The sequence below is a fragment of the Eumetopias jubatus genome, unplaced genomic scaffold (assembly GCF_037043125.1).
Source record: "Eumetopias jubatus isolate StellerSeaLion01/CBP00866 unplaced genomic scaffold, mEumJub1_p1.0 scaffold_13, whole genome shotgun sequence".
Taxonomy (NCBI): Eukaryota; Metazoa; Chordata; class Mammalia; order Carnivora; family Otariidae; genus Eumetopias; species Eumetopias jubatus.
The window spans coordinates 100191960-100209386 of NW_028274819.1; the positions used below are offsets into that span (position 1 = coordinate 100191960).

General features: G+C 46.0%; 1 protein-coding gene across 8 annotated transcripts in view; it reads left to right on the plus strand.

Moving 5' to 3' along the window:
* Positions 1 to 15263: 15263 nt before the first annotated feature.
* Positions 15264 to 17427, plus strand: part of SIK3 (SIK family kinase 3) — a 237264-nt gene continuing 235100 nt past the window's right edge. For all 8 annotated transcript variants that reach the window (XM_028105779.2, XM_088017803.1, XM_088017802.1 and 5 more), the window contains exon 1: positions 15264 to 15538. In XM_028105779.2, coding sequence (XP_027961580.2) covers positions 15266 to 15538 — 273 coding nt within the window. In that variant the 5' untranslated portion in view covers positions 15264 to 15265. The remainder of the gene's footprint in view (positions 15539 to 17427) is intronic.

Sequence of the window (17427 nt, forward strand, 5' to 3'; positions counted from 1 at the left end):
CCCATCTTTCAATATTTAAACATGCATCATGAGCAACTTCAAGATTCAGTGGACACTTCCTCTGGGATGTTAGTTATTCTAGTTTACTAACTTTTTTGTTATCTGAAATGATTCTGTATTACATGAACCTTTGCTGGCCTTTAGGGCTTACCAGCTGACGTAGGCGCTCCAGCTGTCTGCAAATCCCCCTCCCTCAATGCTCCTGGTAGTTCCCGAGACTATCTAAATCCTTCATTTCCAAAATATCCACCTCTATGAAGAGCGAGCTGCTCCAGGACACTGCCTCCCACTAGGCTGCCTGGTGTGGCAGTTTCTGCTAGGGCACTGTCACTGCTCTGTTGGAAACAATGCACACTGCTGCATTCAGTAATCGTGCTGTGGTCCTTGCTGGAAATCGACACTGTGCAGGCTGGCACAGCCATGACTCTGCTCTTTCTCCTGGGTGCCCTGGGTCTTTCCCACTGGGTTCCTACCGGGTCTCAGAGGAGCACCTCCTGGTCGGTAACAGAGTAGGGAATAAGTTCTCTCATTCTTCCATCTTATACATTTGGTGGCAGTGGGAAACATCCCAAAACAAGTTGTTTGAGCTCCAATGTGTTATAGAGATGGGAAAATAGCTCTCTCAATGTCTATATAAGACCAGGTACTAGCTCTTGGGGAACCTATCAGGCCTGGCTCCATATTCTTCTAGGAGGAGTTCTCTCAAATGAGGCACCAAAGGCTTCTTGCAAATAAACACATTAAATCCACCCTACCAGCTAGCCAGACACACCCAGCCCTCCCTGAGCCACCTGCAGTGGGCAAAATGAGATCCCTGACCGATCCTGTGCAGCCATGTGCTATCCTAAAGGTTTTTCATGTTTGCAAGCCTTATTTATACTTCTAGGATCTCAAGGAACTTGAGAGCAGGGTCACACTAGCATAGCCCCAGGACAACTAACAGTAAGCAGAACAAACCTGCATAACCCTTTATAATTTACGAAGTACTTTTGTAAACATCACCTCCCTTAGTTTTAACGGCAAACTCTGTAGTGAGGCTGTTATTGTCCTTATTTTGCAGATGAGCTATCCCAAGCTGCCCAAGGTCACCAAGATACTCAGTGGTGGAGGGGAGCCTTGAGCTGCTATTAACTGCCTGGGCACCGGTCTCTTTCTATTACTCCACTGGAGCACAAGTCGTGGGGAGGGGAGCAGCTACGGTGCTTCTACTCTCAATCTAGCTGCAACCTTCCCTCCATTCGAACCCTCCTCATCCCCCAAACCTCAGCAGGAAGCATGAGAGAGGGCTGGGGAAAAACCATTTGTACTTTTTCTTTCCTTTTTCAACTTGCCCTCCTATATTTGGGGTCTTTTCTTGCTTGGACCGCTGACACCTTGTTATGGACTGAATATGTCCCCCCAAAATTCAGATGTCCAAGTCCCAACCCTCAATGTGATGGTATTTGGAGGTGGGGCCTTTGGGAGGTAATTAGGTTTGGATGAGGTCCAGAGGGTGGGCCCTCATGATGGGATTAGTGCCCTTAAAAAGAGAAAGACTGACTAGAGCTCTTGTACTCTCTTTCTGAGATGTGAGGACACTGCAAGATGGAAGCTGTGTGCAAGCCAGCAAGAGTCCCTCGTCTGGAATCAAATTCACTGGCACCTTGATCTTGCACTTCTCAGCCTGCAGAACTGCAAGAGTCATCAATTCCTGTTGTTGAAGCCACCCCGGGTATGTATCTTGTTAGGTCAGCCTGAGCTGACTGATACAGACTTCGTTGTCTATTATTTCTCTGTCTTTGACTTCCAAATCTCTGGCTGGTCATAATCATGGAAAAGAGAGTATCCTTTGCTGCTACTTGGATCTTTGGGTTTCTTGGCTTTTCTTCACTTGCTCTTGGGAGGAGACAGCATGAAGGCAAGAGTATTGGATTCATAAGTAAAGAATCAGAAGAGGTAGCTTCGGATTCCAAACCTGCTACTCCCTGTGTGAGCTCAGGCAAGTCCTTTAATATCTCCAGTGCTTGGATAGGTGGTTCATTAGTCTGAGATGCAGTTTTCTTGTCTGTACCATAAGAAAATTGAAATACAAGATCCAGGACCCTTTCTGGTATAAAATGTTCTGATTTTATCGATTTGAATTAACATCCTAGGTTCCTTCTCTGTAACTTTCAGTCCCTTGACAACCTAGCATTTTTTTTTTTTTACCAGCCCCCCCGTTCAGACGTTCAGCTGTCCCTCTTCCTAAGTCCTGGTCACATATCTCATATTATCAGATGTAATGCTAGGCAACCTAAAATATACCCAGGCTATTTCCCTGGGAAAGGGATTTTTTTTTGCTACAGAATCAACTACAGCATACCATTGTCTTTATAAGTTATTTATTTTCTAAGACCAGCTTCTTAAAAACAAGGAGTGTATTTCAGTGAATCTAGTTCATGCACACAATGTGGGAGGTGTTTGTGGCTTGTTGGTTTATATAACTTATGGTCATGTGGTGGCCAGTTTGTTTGGCTTTGTTTTAGGTCATTCCTTTATCCCACTACTTTTGGTGCTCTGTGCTCAGCTATGCTGTACGGTCTTCTACGGGGAAACCATGCCAACCTCTTTCCATTATCTTTCTAGCTTGGCTCCACAAGGGGTGAGGAAGTAAGCCAGAGAATATCATTCTAGTTCTTTCCCCAACTCATTGTTCAAACCCCATTCTTGGAGGAGATGTAATTCATCATCTCCCCTTCGATCCGTTAGATGTTCTGAACAGCTGACCTCATGGCTGCCTCTCAGACACTGTAAGACAGTAGTTTTAGCCTTATATACATTCAACTCTTCCAAGTCAGCGGTGTTGGTCCACAAACAGGCCCCCGTTATGTGGAGGGCAAGGAGAGTCTAAAGAAAGAGGCAGACCACCCCAGATTGGTAAGCCGGGGGACTTCTTTATGAGGCTTGTCTTGGGAGGCCACAAGATGAGCAGATACCCACATTTGCCTCTCAGAATCTTAGAAGTTTCTGTGGAGACCTTAACTGGGTTCAGTAACATATACCATCCAGACAGTCTCAACAGAACCTTACTCTCTGAAGGCTATGTCCTTGGATCACCTCCACTGTGGATAAGTGGAACAGTAGGCAGAGCATACCTTCCAAGGACAGGGAAAGGGATGAGGAGCCTCTGATTGCCAGGGTCCAGCTTGAATGTCCACCGGTGATCATGTCCTTTTGATTAACTCCTCCAACAAACAGGATACTAAGGAAACACATAATAGCTGAAAATAATTCGGCCCAGGAAACTGCCTCCACAAGGAAACTGTAATTGACAACCCCTGAGGTCTATCAACAAGGGATAGACAGCAGGAAATAAGCAGACATTGCTATGGCCACAGAACCATCTGAGCTTTTTATAGTCATGAGGGAATCTTCAGAGACTCCAGGGCAAGGTTGCTGGTTTTCCCAGGAATCAGTGGGATTAGCTGTATGGTCTATTTAAATCATTGCCTACAGAGTGGGGTTTGTCTCTTGTTCAGTAAAATTGATGAATGTAAATGGGGAATATTTTAGTTCTTCCTTCTGTGAAAGACTCCCTCCCAGAGGTGTTTCTCATACATTCTCCTTTTCTTGAAGTATGTATTTTTTTTTTTTTTAAGATTTGTTTATTGGGCACCTGGGTGGTTCATTCAGTTAAGCTCTTGCCTTCCGCTCAGGTCATGATTCCAGGGTCCTGGGATGGAGTCCCGCATCAGGCTCCCCGCACAAGGGGGGCGGTGGGGCAGAAGGAGAGAATCTTCAGGTAGACTCCTCTCTGAGCAGGGAGCCAGATGCGGGGCTTGATCCCACCATCCATGAGATCATGACCTGAGCTGAAACCAAGAGTCAGATGCTTAACCAACTGAGCCACCCAGGCGCCCCATGCAATATGTATTCTTTATAGAGAGAAAACTGATTCTGATTCTGGCTTCTACAAGTCAAGAGTAGTGCAGACTTTAACCCTTCCCACTGTCTTCCCTGAAAGTGTCTTTTCTCGCAAAGATCTTTGGTGCTTGGGTGAAACACTTGATAGTATATATTTTTTGGCCTCTCTTTACTGAACTCCCTTCAGCTGAGTCTAGTGGTAGAGAATTTCTTCATGATGAGTTTTTCTTTAATTAAAAAAATGTTAACACCTTTATTGAGATATAATTCACATACCATAAAAATTAACCCATTTAAAGTGTACAATGCAATGATTTTAGTATATTCCCAAACTTGTGCAATCATCACTATGATCTAAGTTTCGAATATTTTCATCATCCTAAAGGGAAATGCTTTATCCATTAGTAATCACACCTCATTCTTTCCTATTGCCCAACCCTGCCAGCCTTAAGCAGCCACTAGTCTCCTTTCTGCTTCTGTGGATTTGCCTATTCCGGACATTTCATATATATGGAATCATACAATATGTGACTTTTGCGTCTGGCTTCTTTCACTTAGCATACTGTTTTGAAGGCTCATCCATGTTGTAGCATGTATCAGTATGTCATTTGTTTTTATTGCTGTATAATATTCCACTATATGGATATACCACATTTTATTTATCCATTTATCAGTTGAATCAGAATTAGGTTATTTTTCTTTTTGGCTATTATGGTTTCTGTGAACACTAATGTCCAAATTTTTGTATGAACATGTTTTTAGTTCTCTTAGATATACCTAGGAGTGGAATTGCTGGGTTATATAGGAACTTTATGTCTGATTTTTTGAGAAGCTGCTAAACCATCTTTCCCAAGTGATTATACCATTTTACATTTCCACCAGCAATGTATGAAGTTTCCAATTCCTCAACATCCTTTTTTCAAAAGACTTATTTATTTATGTGAGAGAGAGAGAGCTCATGTTAGTGAGTAGGGGGAGGGGCAGAGAGAGAGGGAGAGAATCCCAAGCAGAGTCCCCACTGAGCTCAGAGCCCCATACAGGGCTCGATCTCACAACCCTGAGAACACCTGAGCTGAAACCAAGAGTCAGACGCTCAACTGACTGAGCCACCCAGGTGCCCCTCCACATTCTCTTGTTTTTGTCCATCTTTTTTATTTTAGCCATTCTAGTGGGTGTGAAGTAGTATCTCACTGTGGTTTTGATTTGCATTTCTCTAATGACTAATGGTGTTGAGTATATTTTCATGTGTTAATTGGCCATTTGTATATCTTCTTTGATGAAATACCTATTCAAATCCTTTGCCTATTTGTAACTGGACTGTCCATTTATTACTAAGTTGTAAGAGTTCTTTATATATTCTGGATACAAGTCTTTATCAGATATATGATTTGCAAATATTTTTTCTCATTCAGTCAGTTGGCTTTTCACTTTCTTGATGGTACTATTTGCAGCACAAAATTATTTGTTATTTCTGTTTTTATTTGGATGTGGTCCAATTTATCTATTATTAATTTTGTCTGTTGTGCTTTTGGTGTATCTGTGAACCCATTGCCGAACCCAAAGTCACGAAGATATGCTCCTACATTTTTTTTAAAAGATTTTATCTATTTGTCAGAGAGAGAGAGAGAGCACAAGCAGGGAGAGCGGCAGGCAGAGGGAGAAGCAGGCTCCCCACTGAGCAAGGAGCCTGTTGTGGGACTCAATCCCAGGACCCCAGGACCCCAGGACCCCAGGACCCCAAGACCCCAGGATTGTGACTTGAGTGGAAGGCAGACGCTTAACTGACTGAGCCACTCAGGCGTCCCACTCCGCCATTTTCTAAAACTATAAAAAAAAAGTTTTATAGTATTAGCCTTTACATTTAGGTCTATCATCCATTTTGATTTAATTTTTGTGTATAGTGTGAGGTAGGAGCCCAACTCTGTTCTTGAGCATGTGGATATCCAGTTGTCCCACTACCATTTGTTGAAAAGACTATTATTTCCCCCATTGAATTGTCTTGGTATCCTTGTCAAAAATCAATTAATACACCACATTAATAAAAGAAAGGTTAAGAACCATATGATTCTTCCAATAGATGCAGAAAAACATTTGACAAAATACAGCTTCCATTCTTGATAAAAACTCTCAACAAAGTAGGAATAGATGGAACATACCTCAACATCATAAAGGCCATATATGAAAGACCCACAGCTCATATTGTCCTCAGTGGGGAAAAACAGAGAGCCTTTCCCCTACGGTCAGGAACAAGACAAGGATGTCCACTCTCAGCGTTATTATTTAACTTAGTCCTAGAAGTCTTAGCCTCAGCAATCAGACAACAAAAAATAAAAAACATCGAAATTGGCAAGGAAGAAGTCAAACTTTCACTATTTGCAGATGATATGATATTCTATGTAGAAAACCCAAAAGACTCCACCAAAAAATTGCTAGAACTCATACATGAATTCAGCAAAGTTGCAGGATATAAAATCAATGTGCAGAAATCTGTTGTATTTCTTTTTTTTGAAAGATTTTATTTATTTCCTTGACAGAGAGAGAGACAGGGAGAGAGGGAACACCAGCAGGGGGAGTGGGAGAGGGAGAAGCAGGCTTCCTGCTGAGCAGGGAGCCTGATGCGGGGTTCGATCCCAGGACCCTGGGACCATGACCTGAGCGGAAAGCAGACGCTTAACGACTGAGCCACCCAGGTGCCCCTGTTGCATTTCTTTACACCAATAGCAAAGCAGCAGAAAGAGAAATTAAGGAATCAATCTCATTTGCAATTGCACCAAAAACAATATGATACCTAGGAATAAACCTAACTAAAGGGGTGAAAGATCTAAACTCTGAAAACTGTGGAGCACCTATGAAAGAAACTGAAGAGGACCCAAAGAAATGGAAAGACATTCCATGCTCATGGACTGGAAGAATATCGATAAAATGTCTATACTGCCCAAAGCAATCTACACATTTAGTGCCATCCCTATGAAAATACCACCAGCATTTTTCAGAGCTAGAACAAAGAATCCTGAAATTTGTATGGAACCATAAAAGACCCCAAATAGCCAAAGCAATCCTGAAAAAGAAAAACAAAACTGGAGGTACCATGATTCCTGATTTTAAGCTGTATTACAGTGCTGTAGTCATCAAGACAGTATGGTACTGGCACAAAAACAGACACATAGATCAATGGATCTATGAAGTGTATCATAGATAGATTTCTATTCTTTTTTTTTTAAGATTTTATTTATTTATTTGACAGAGAGGGAGAGAGAGACAGCGAGAGAGGGAACACAAGCAGGGGGAGTGGGAGAGGGAGAAGCAGGGTTCCCACAGAGCAGGGAGCCCGATGCGGGGCTCGATCCCAGGACCCTGGGATCATGACCTGAGCCGAAGGCAGACGCTTAACGACTGAGCCACCCAGACGCCCTGATAGATTTCTATTCTGAGAAAACTCAGAAATGGACTCACAACTATGTGGTCAACTAATCTTTGGCCAAACAGGAAAGAATATCCGATGGAAAAAAGACAGTCTTTTCAACAAATGGTGCTGGGAAGACTGGACAGCAACATGCAGAAGAATGAAACTGGACCACCTTCTTACACCATATACAAAAAAAATTCAAAATGGATGAAAGACCTAAATGTAAGACAGGAAACCATCAAAATCCTAGAGGAGAATACAGGCAGCAACCTCTTTGACCTCAGCCGTAGCAACTTCTTAGTAGACACGTCTCTGGAGGCAAGTGAAACAAAAGCAAAAAATGAACCATTGGGATTTCATCAAGATGAAAAGCTTCTGCACAGGAAAGGAAACAACAAAACTAAAAGGCAGGCCACGGAATGGGAGAAGATATTTGCAAGTGACATACCCAATAAAGGGTTAGTATCCAAAATCTATAAAGAACTTAACAAACTCAACATCCAAAAAACAAATAATCCAGTTAAGAAATGGGCAGAAGACATGAACAGACAGGATCCCAATTATGTGCCAGGCACTTTCGTTAGTACTTTATACGTAGTCATTTATTCAATCTTCCCGACACTCCCATGAAATAGGTGTTATGATTATCCCTATTTTATACCTGAAGAACTGAGGCCCAGAGACGCTCATTAATTTTTTTTAAGACCGCACAGCTAGTAAGTTGTGTGTGAAGTCAGCATTTGAACCCAGTTACTCTGGCTCGGAAGACTGTGCTCTGTATAGACAAAATGCTCAGGAGACCCAGAAGAAAACTATGACTGATTTTTTACAAGGATTGTGAGGATCCTGAGCTGAGCTGGACCTTAAGGGAGTAGTAGAATTTCAAATAGTTGGGTGAGCTTTAAGGGTTTTCCAAACACACGGATACTCAGGAGCAAAGGGTAAGGAGAAAGTGCAGAATGTGTTTTGATCATAAAGGAGCCTGCAGTGGTCCTGGGTAGGGAAGGGTGGAGTGGGAAAATCCTTGAAATTTGAAATGCTGACAAAGAGGTTGGGGCCAGGTTGTAAATGCATTTGAGTCCTCTGCTCTGAGAGTTTGAACTTTACCAAACAATGAATCCATAAATATTTGTAGCTTGGAAGTCACTGGAAAAAAATCTCTAGAGAAATCAAAGCTGCTATTAAAGTTGGTGGGAAATGTAAGGGTCGAGTATTTGATACCTACTTTGGTTTCCACAATCCAGCTTTTATCAGAATGTGGCTCAACTTGGAGCTTGGAGTTGGGGATTGGACTCTCAGAGCTCAGACCCTAATATGTACCTCATCGTGTTCTGCCCCGATTTTTACCTTAACATTGAACTCAATGTAATAATCTTAATTAAGAAAAAAAAGAAATTGGGGCATTTTAATTGTATTTTGAAAAATGAGGGGCGCCTGCAGGCGCCCCTTACACATCTACTTTAAATAAATTTGAGAAGAAAAAAATATCCTTGGCATTTTTTTTTTTTTTAAAACAGACCACAGACACTGGTGTACCCTAAAGTTCAGAAAGACAACTAGCTTTGGTGATTAAAAGCCTGGATTTGCTTCTCAGATTCACCGCTTCCTGGCTGTGTGAGTCAGTCATCAGATGGTTCAAGTAACCCAACAATCCATAAGTGGGGATAATAACTACTTTATGAAGTTGTGAGATTGGGAAGGTTTTTACTGGACGTCTATGGTTGTATCATGAACACAAATCTGTTCAGCTTCCAAAGACTGAATGATGTGTGTTTAGTAAACCAAACCAAAACACTTAAAACTATCATTTTCTCCCTTTAACTCTGAAGTTAATTTTTAAAAAAGATGTATTTATTTATTTGAGAGAGAGACTGAGCAAGAGGGAGGGGCAGAAGCCTCAAGCAGACTGCGCGGGGCTCGATCCCATGACCTTGAGATCAAGACCTGAGCCAAAGTCATGAGTCTGCTACTTTGCTGACTGAGCCACCCAGGTGCCCCTGAAGTTAATTTATTTTCACAGCCCTAATCCTATTCTCCATCATTCCTCATCTTTTCCAGGTGATTTGGAAAGAGGCCTGTCCTTGTTTACTTGCTTTTAGAGGAAGGAAATTAATACTCGAGTGTCTACCATGTGCCAGACTTTAATCTAGGTCCCTGTACGTATTTATAACAGTTAATTCTCCCAACAAGCCCATGAGGTAGGAGTGAATTTCCAGAAGAAACTGAGGCTCAAGATGACCTTGTAAATGGAAAAGCCCACTACAAAATCTAGGTCTAACTATAAAACCCTTATCCTTTTTACTTGTGATGCCAGGCTGCTCTTTAAACATGCCAGAGGAAATTATTTTTTTTAAATAAAAGTAAGCGGCTATTAATTTCATCCTTACAAATTCTTTTTATTTTTATTTTTATTTTAAAGATTTTATTTATTTATTTGAGAGAGAGAGAATGAGAGATAGAGAGCACGAGAGGGAAGAGGGTCAGAGGGAGAAGCGGACTCCCCGCTGAGCAGGGAGCCTGATGTGGGACTCGATCCCAGGACTCCAGGATCATGACCTGAGCCGAAGGCAGTCGCTTAACCAACTGAGTCACCCAGGCGCCCTACAAATTCTTTTTAAAATGCCGTGAGAACCCTGGGGCTAACTGGAGACATCGGTGGGTGGCCCGAAACCACAGGGACTGTTACCTCAGTCCGCCCGGGCACCGTTGTAACTTTAGGCCACTGTGCTTTCTGTTCGGCCATACAGACATCCAGCTTCCTGGAGCCGGTTTCCATTTGGATTCCCGCTTTCTGGCTCCTGACGTGGGTTTGTGGTTTTCAACTGCCTGTAGTTTAAACTTTGACCAGCAGGTGTCTCTACAGGCAAGGGAGAGGACTCCTCTCCCGCAGAGCCCGCCTTAGAGGTGCAAGATGGATTTTCTAGTTTAACCGAGGAAAATTGTGGTGGAAATGAAGCAAAGGTAGATTGGCTACCTATGGAAGTCAGTCCCAGTTGCATATGTTTTGCTTAGCCAACAGCTGTAGAGGCTGGTAGAAAACCTAAGCAAACCCCCCTCTTAATGCAAGGAAGCCGCTGGGAAGGCAGAGTCTCTGTGCTGTCTTCAAAACAGGCGAGGCTGTTTGAAGGGGAGCACTTCAAACTGAGAGGCAATTCCCAAGGCAGGTGTGGCAGGGAGGATGGCTCTTTAGTCAGGAGAGATGTGAAGATGAAGGAATAAACAGGAAAGAGGCGGTTCTGTACCTTCAAAGCCAGGGAAATGAATTTCCACTCATCTCATGTGAGAAGTTGTGAATTCCTGAGATTTTAGGTACACTTCTATATAAGGGAAAGAAAGGGATCCAAATATGCCAACATTTTAATTAGTATTTGTTGAGTACCACTCTTTGTCCCTCTGTGAGAAAGAAGCACATTATAAGAAAGACATTTTATTGCTATAAATATTAAGGAGTGGACGACAGAGTAACTACGTGCATGTTTCGTTAAGGAGCATATCCTTTTGTGAAAAAAGTTGTCTTGAATGAATTTTTTTTCTGTACCTAATGTATTTTCCCATATAAAACCAAAGGCGTATCTCCCTGAGGAAAAACACTGATCCTAAAAGATGATATAGTCACGTCTAAGAGTGCAGAAAACCTTTAAAAAAAATCATAGGGGCTCAGTCGGTTAAGCATCTCCCTTTGGCTCAGGTCATGATCTCTGGGTCCTGGGATGGAGCCCCGTGTCAGGCTTCCTGCTCAGCGGGGAGTCTGCTTCTCTCTCTCTCTCTCTCTCTCTCTCTCCCCCCTTGCCTCTCCCCACTGCTTGTTCTCTCTCTCTCTTTCAAATAAATAAAATCTTTAAAAAAAAAATCATACTTAAAAATCTTGTGGATGATCTAAAGGGTAATTAATAATAATCTAAAAATGCTTCAACCATATCCTAGAACATATGGAAGGTAATAAGGATAATTTTTTTAGGTTTTGTGTAATAGCTCGAATGGTTCCATTAAAAAGAAAAATTGTGGGCAAGCCCAACAGAAAATCCTTGACTGAAAGCTTATTTAGCTTCTCGTAAGCTCCTTCCCCAAGATATCTTATAGCAGGAGACTATGGCTGCTTAGAGCTGTTTCTTGACACCCGGGGGAGCATTTGGCCTTGACTAGGTTGATCTGGGATAGGAGGAGGGAAGGCGGCACCCTCCCAGCTGAGGTGGTAATGCAGAACACAGCCCTCACAAAAACAGGTGCACATTCAGCTCCTCCGGAGAACCGGGGCACACTGAGGATTTGGACAATGTGATCAAGCAGTGCCCTGATTTCTACGTGACGGCAGAATTTATAACCGGCTAATAATTCCCTTGTTTGGGAATATATGGCATGTAAATATGGCATTGCTTTCTGACCTACCAAATTTCTGAATGATGCCCCTCTTATCAACTGAATGCTCCTATAATGTTAGCTTTTTTTCAGAGCAGTAATGAGTTGGGCCAACGTAAAGTGAGGGTTGGACTTTCTTCAAGGCCCTGATGGCTCAGAGAATGTATGGAGCTGTGTTGTGAGGCTGCAGTTTTCTTTCAGATTGCTGGTAAGCTGCCCTGCAGACAGGCTAGAGTGCCTTTAAAATCATAAAAGAGTTAATGTATTACCTCCTACTGCTTATATTCTTTTCCGGGCAGGCCTTAGGTCCTCAGAGGTTTAGTATCATTTCTAGAACTGTCTAAGGGCCTATGGTATACATCAGGAATGCCTTGGTTTGCCCTTTTCAAATTCTAGAAACAAGCACAATGACATTACATAGGAAAATGTCTCATTTTCATCTCCGAATCTATCTTTTGCCTTTTTTTTTTTTTTTTAATCTTTTGCTTTTCTAGAAAAGAGTGATTTGGCTGTGGAACTGATTGGGAACTGGGTGGTGGCTAGCTCTCTGCCTCTCTACTGGACTGCAGCGGCTCTGAGAACTCAGCCCTGGGGCCACTCCTTGGAGTTTGCCGCTGGGCGGGAACACACCTACCCACCTGTTTTCTAAAGGCAGGAGAAGTACACACTAAACAGTGAGTCTCATGGTGGCGCGACTTACAAGTGAAGCCACCCTAGGTGCCTCAGTCCTGTTTTGTAGTCTGCTGTTTGTTGATGTGCTTTGGTTCCAGCTCTGTCGTGCTCTCCAGAATTCCTGAAGTCCTCTTCTTTCCTGGGTATAAACTGAGCTCAGTCAACCTGGGCTTCTGGAGAAGCCATTTTTTCATACCAGCTTCTCCCTTGACGGGGTTTCTAATCCAGTCTGGGAAGATCTCAGGCTCAAGAGGCATGCCGCCTGGGTTTGAATTCTAGTTCTGTGACCATGGCCAATTCCCTTAATCCTGCAGTGCCTCATTTTCCCTATCTGCAAAATGGGGAAAATAATACAATCTGTTTCATCGAGTTGTTGTGGATTGAGTTCATTTATGTAAAGTCCTTAGTGTAGTGTCTGACACATTGTTATTTTTGACTGTGAGCTCCTCCCTAAACCTACCTCAGGCTTAGCTCTCAAGAAATCCTCGTTAAATGCATACATCTAAACTGTTTTCCTTGTCCCCTGATGATTTTCACTGCGCAGTGTCCTCCCAAATTTTCCATGTTCTTCTCACCAAAGAGCACTCTTCAGGGAGCTTTCCAGCAAGTCTTTGTCCGAGTCTCCATAGAACACACCATCTACTGGCCTCAATCCATATAGGCAGGGAGCACACATGATCTAACACACAGCCTACACAGCCCAGTCTTTATTAGGAGACAGGCATGATCTGCCTTTCCTCTTTGGAAGTGAGACCCATGCTCCATTTCCTTGTTTCTCCTCAGAGGCTTCTCGTTTTTGACACTCTCCAGAGAGTGCCAGAAGTCGGGGTACTTGATTCTCCAATGACGTCTATGAGCGGAGAGGCTGTAAAGACATTGGTGAGAATGGATTTGGTGCTACTCCCGCAGCTTCCAGAGTAAAAGATTCTTTTCCCCTTGCCTTCCCAGCTAGCTAAGGTTTCTGTTGAGACTCCCTCCCCAGGGAGATGGTAAAGCTGTGACTCTGGGGGCGCCTAAGGTGGCTCCGTTGGTTGAGCGACTGCCTTCAGCTCGGGTCATGATCCCAGAGCCCCGGGATCGAGTCCCGCGTCGGGCTCCCTGCTCGGCGGGGGGTCTGCGTCTCCCTTGGACTCTCCCCCCTCTCGTGTGCTCTCTCTCTCTCTCTCTCTCTCTCTCGCTCAAATACAGAAAATCTAAAAAACAAAAACAAAAACAAAAACAGTGACTCTGGGGCCCAGCTCTGAAGTTAACGCAGAGGCAGTTGAGTAGGGTCATGAAGTGGTAAGCGAGGCTGGGAACACCCCATCATTTATCTGGGATTGAATGAGCACAACCAAGGAAAGGGCTTAATCAGTGCCGGAAGCTGAGGACCATTTCATGCTCATCCTTATGTGCTAGTCAAGGAGCCAATTACTGTTAATGGTGTTGGCAATTTGGAACAGCTACCAGGGAACTGATGCAAGACAACTGTGGGGTGACCTCTCTGGCCCATCCTATGCCTGCCTTTACTCATGGTCGGATGGGGAACCAGAGGGCTCATAAACAGATTTTGGTCGGAGTGAGTAAATATGCGCTCTCCGCACACATTCATGGTGCCCTGGGTGTCAGTTTTGGATATTGTACACGCAATGACCTGACAACACAGTTCTGCCACATAGAGAGACATGCAAGTGGATAGATCAGCACTGGGCTGAAGGAATACATTTTAACCCTGGAAGTGTTCACGGTCTTCCCTCTCCCTGCTCCTCCCAGCCTGCCACAGACCGTCATGCTACTGACAGCCCGGTTGCCTATCCCTCTCCCATCACCACCTAAAGCAGTTAAGTTAATCTAGTTAATAAAAGCAGTGGGACACAGGAGAAGGGAAACCCCGGAGCTAGTGAGTGAGGGGCCCCGGAGGATGTGGAATGCCAGATAGCAGACGAAGGAAGAAAAAATAATATGAGATTTGTGGTTGGGATTATAAATTTGATCACCTTTAATGTCTTCGGAGAGTCCCTGTAAGGAGGGAATTATTATTTTAGTTTGCCTAATATTATTTTAGTTTGCCTTTATTTAGTTTGCCTAACAGACGGTTTTGTCCTTAACCGTGACGTGGCTCTCTGGACCATGTGCACCACTGCTCCATCAGGGTTCTACAAGTGACAGAAATAGGACACAGGCACTGTGACAGTCATCTAGCTATAGAATTGTTCGGAGACGGGGTGGGAGGAAAATGACGTAGCCTCTCTGGCCCTCACCCACCCAATGCCTGGAACGCATGTTTGCGCTGGTTTCTCCACCCTTGAACACGCAAATCCCAGTTTCCCTATGCCCCCTGTATTCGGTGACAATCAGATTAGTTGTACCGGGTGAGCAGGGCTGTGTTAGAAGGAATTTTACTGAAGAATTCCCCTGCCTCGCTACCAGCTTGGTTACAGTTTCTCGTGGCTATTCCTGCCTTTGTGGCCTCAAGCGCTAAAGTGGGACAAGGCCGGTATTTTTGGTGATGAGGAAATATTTTGTTTTAAGGGTGGCTGGGTGACCGCTGAACTGGGACGGAAGTCACAGCAGGGGTCATATTAGCCATTCCCGGGGCGACTGGGGGCCCGGCCTGGAGCCCGGCGTCCGGCACCCCCGCCTCGGGAGCGCTGAAGCGGCTGGGAACTGGCGGGCACGCTTGCAGTGCCCACCGTCCCATCCCCAGAGGGGGGCACCCGGGAGCCAGCGCCAGAGGAGCAGGGCCCACGCGGGAAGGTCGAGCTCGCCAGTGAGGTCACGGTTGCCATGGCTGCGGGCAGTGACGCGCGTCGGCACGTGACGCGCGGTTGCCATGGCGCCGGGCCCCGGCGGCGCGGGCGCCCCGCCTCCCGGGGTGACGTCCGCCAGGCCCCCCCTCTTTTTCCCGCCCCCCTGCCCCCTCCCCCCCGCCGGCTCCCCGCGGCCCGGGAGGTTTCACTGCACAACAAGATGGCGGCGGCGGCGGCGAGCGGAGCTGGCGGGGCTGCCGGGGCCGGAGCGGGGGGAGCCGGGCCGGCCGGCCGCCTGCTGCCTCCGCCAGCCCCGGGGCCCCCGGCCGCCCCAGCTGCCGTGCCCCCGGCGGCTGGCCCGCCGCGTCCCCCAGCCCCGGCCTCCCGCGGGCCGGTGCCTGCCCGCATCGGCTACTACGAGATCGACCGCACCATCGGCAAGGGCAACTTCGCTGTGGTCAAGCGGGCCACGCACCTCGTCACCAAGGCCAAGGTAGTGGCGCGGCGGGAGCGGGCGGCTGCGGGACTGCGCAGCCCGGGACCGTCTGTCCGAGTGTGGCGGGGGCAGGAGAGACCCGCGACAGGGAGGCTGAGGGGTCGGCGCGGCGAGCGGGGCTCGGGATAGTGGATAGTGTTGGGGATCGGGGACACGGACGGGGAGGGGGGCTGTCGGAGGGGAGTGAGTAGGGGGCGAGCCGAAGGTAGGGGACGCCGGGGAGCCGGGAGAGGGAAACTCCGTGGCCGAGGGGGCCAAGGGGGGGGGGCCCTGGAGCGCAGAGACCTGGGGGACCGAGGAGCCAGGGATGGGGAGGGGGTGCTCAGCCGGGGCTCTGCGGAGGGTAGCGGAAGGGGTGATTGGAAAGAAGAGATTTGGAACTCTCACGGAGCCGGAGACTGTAAGCTAAGAGGACTCTGGAACCAGCAATTAGGGAATTCTAAGGGAATGAGGGCAGGGGGATAGGAAATGTGGACAGCAGGATGGGGAAGACAAGGGTAAACTGTCAGCCGGAGCGGGGGGGTCATTAGGAGGGGAACAAGGACGACAGGGGCATGTACTAGGGGTGTGTGGTGGGTGCAGGGTACGGGGAGATACGGGGGACCTGCTACCTTATGACAGATGCCAATCAGTGTTTGATCGTCTAAGACTGATGCGTGGTAGGAATGGGAGCCCGAGGACGGACGAGATTATCGTAGGAGGCGATGAAGAAAATGGGGAAATAAGAAGGAAGAAAATTACTTTGCTTTTCCGCCGGAGGGGGCTCAGGGAACAGAGGCCCAGGGCGCCCCATGTTCCTGGTGGCCCTAGGTAGTCAGGGGTTAAATAATTTGGGAGAGCTGGGTTGCTGGTTATTTTTAGTTGTTGGAGGGTCTGGAATCACGGGCTTTATAGAGCGCAGGGTGGGCTCTCAGCGGTGGGGGTAAAGCCTGGTGGGTGACCGAGGAGGTGGATGAGGAACCCAGACACTGGAGCCTTACACTCATTGGGCCCTTTGGTTCTCAAGGGATTTGTGGGGCTGTAGTAGTGAAATTGGCCAAGGTCAATTAGGAAGCCATATAAGTACACATATACGGTTTTACATATAAAATTCATTTTTGAGGAAATGTGGGTAGCCTTCTACATTGGAAGTATTGGAATCAAAGTCATCAGGAGGAATCTTTTGGTTTTGAGAGGACCCACAAAGCCCATTTGTACTCCAGATTTCTTGCTTTGCTCCCTTGAATGAATACTTTCAGTGTAGTCATTCATTATATCTAAAACTGCAGTTTGTGTTTTCCTTCAGCCTGATGAAGAAGCCTCATAGCTGTTGCCGCTTCCTACCAAAGCCACATCAATTCCTCACCTCCTCAGCCTAGCCCTTATCATCGCCGACTGTGTTTTTGCTTTTATGGCAACTGCTTGTTTTCAGAAGCCAGTAACTTATCTGGGCCTTCTCTCCTTCTCACTCACAACCTGAAGTTCCCTTTTCCCTCCTTTTTGTCAAAGCTTACAAGGGGCCTTTTTTACCAGGGTGGCAGGGTAGGTGGCTGTGGAAAATTGATTGGTCAGTTTCACTTCCTCTGGGGGGCCCCCTTCAGCCTTTTTGTCAGTTTTTTATCAGAGGGCCTCAAGTCTGCAGGTCTGAGCTGAATGATATACCAAAGTCCAGGGTTCTCTGATGTCAGCCTTGGACCCTGAAGGGGGACTAGACTGAGCCAAGACTTTGGTGCCTCTCTGCCTGTCCCCCCACCCCCAGGTGTTTACAGTTCTGTTTACTGTTCCCTAAGCCAAAGTTATGTTTATAAACAACCCTAGTTGTTTGAGAGCTTTGTTCCTTGTTTCAGCATTTCCTTTTTTTTTTTTTTTTTTTTTAACCTCCCCCTCTCTTCTAAGTAATCACATTG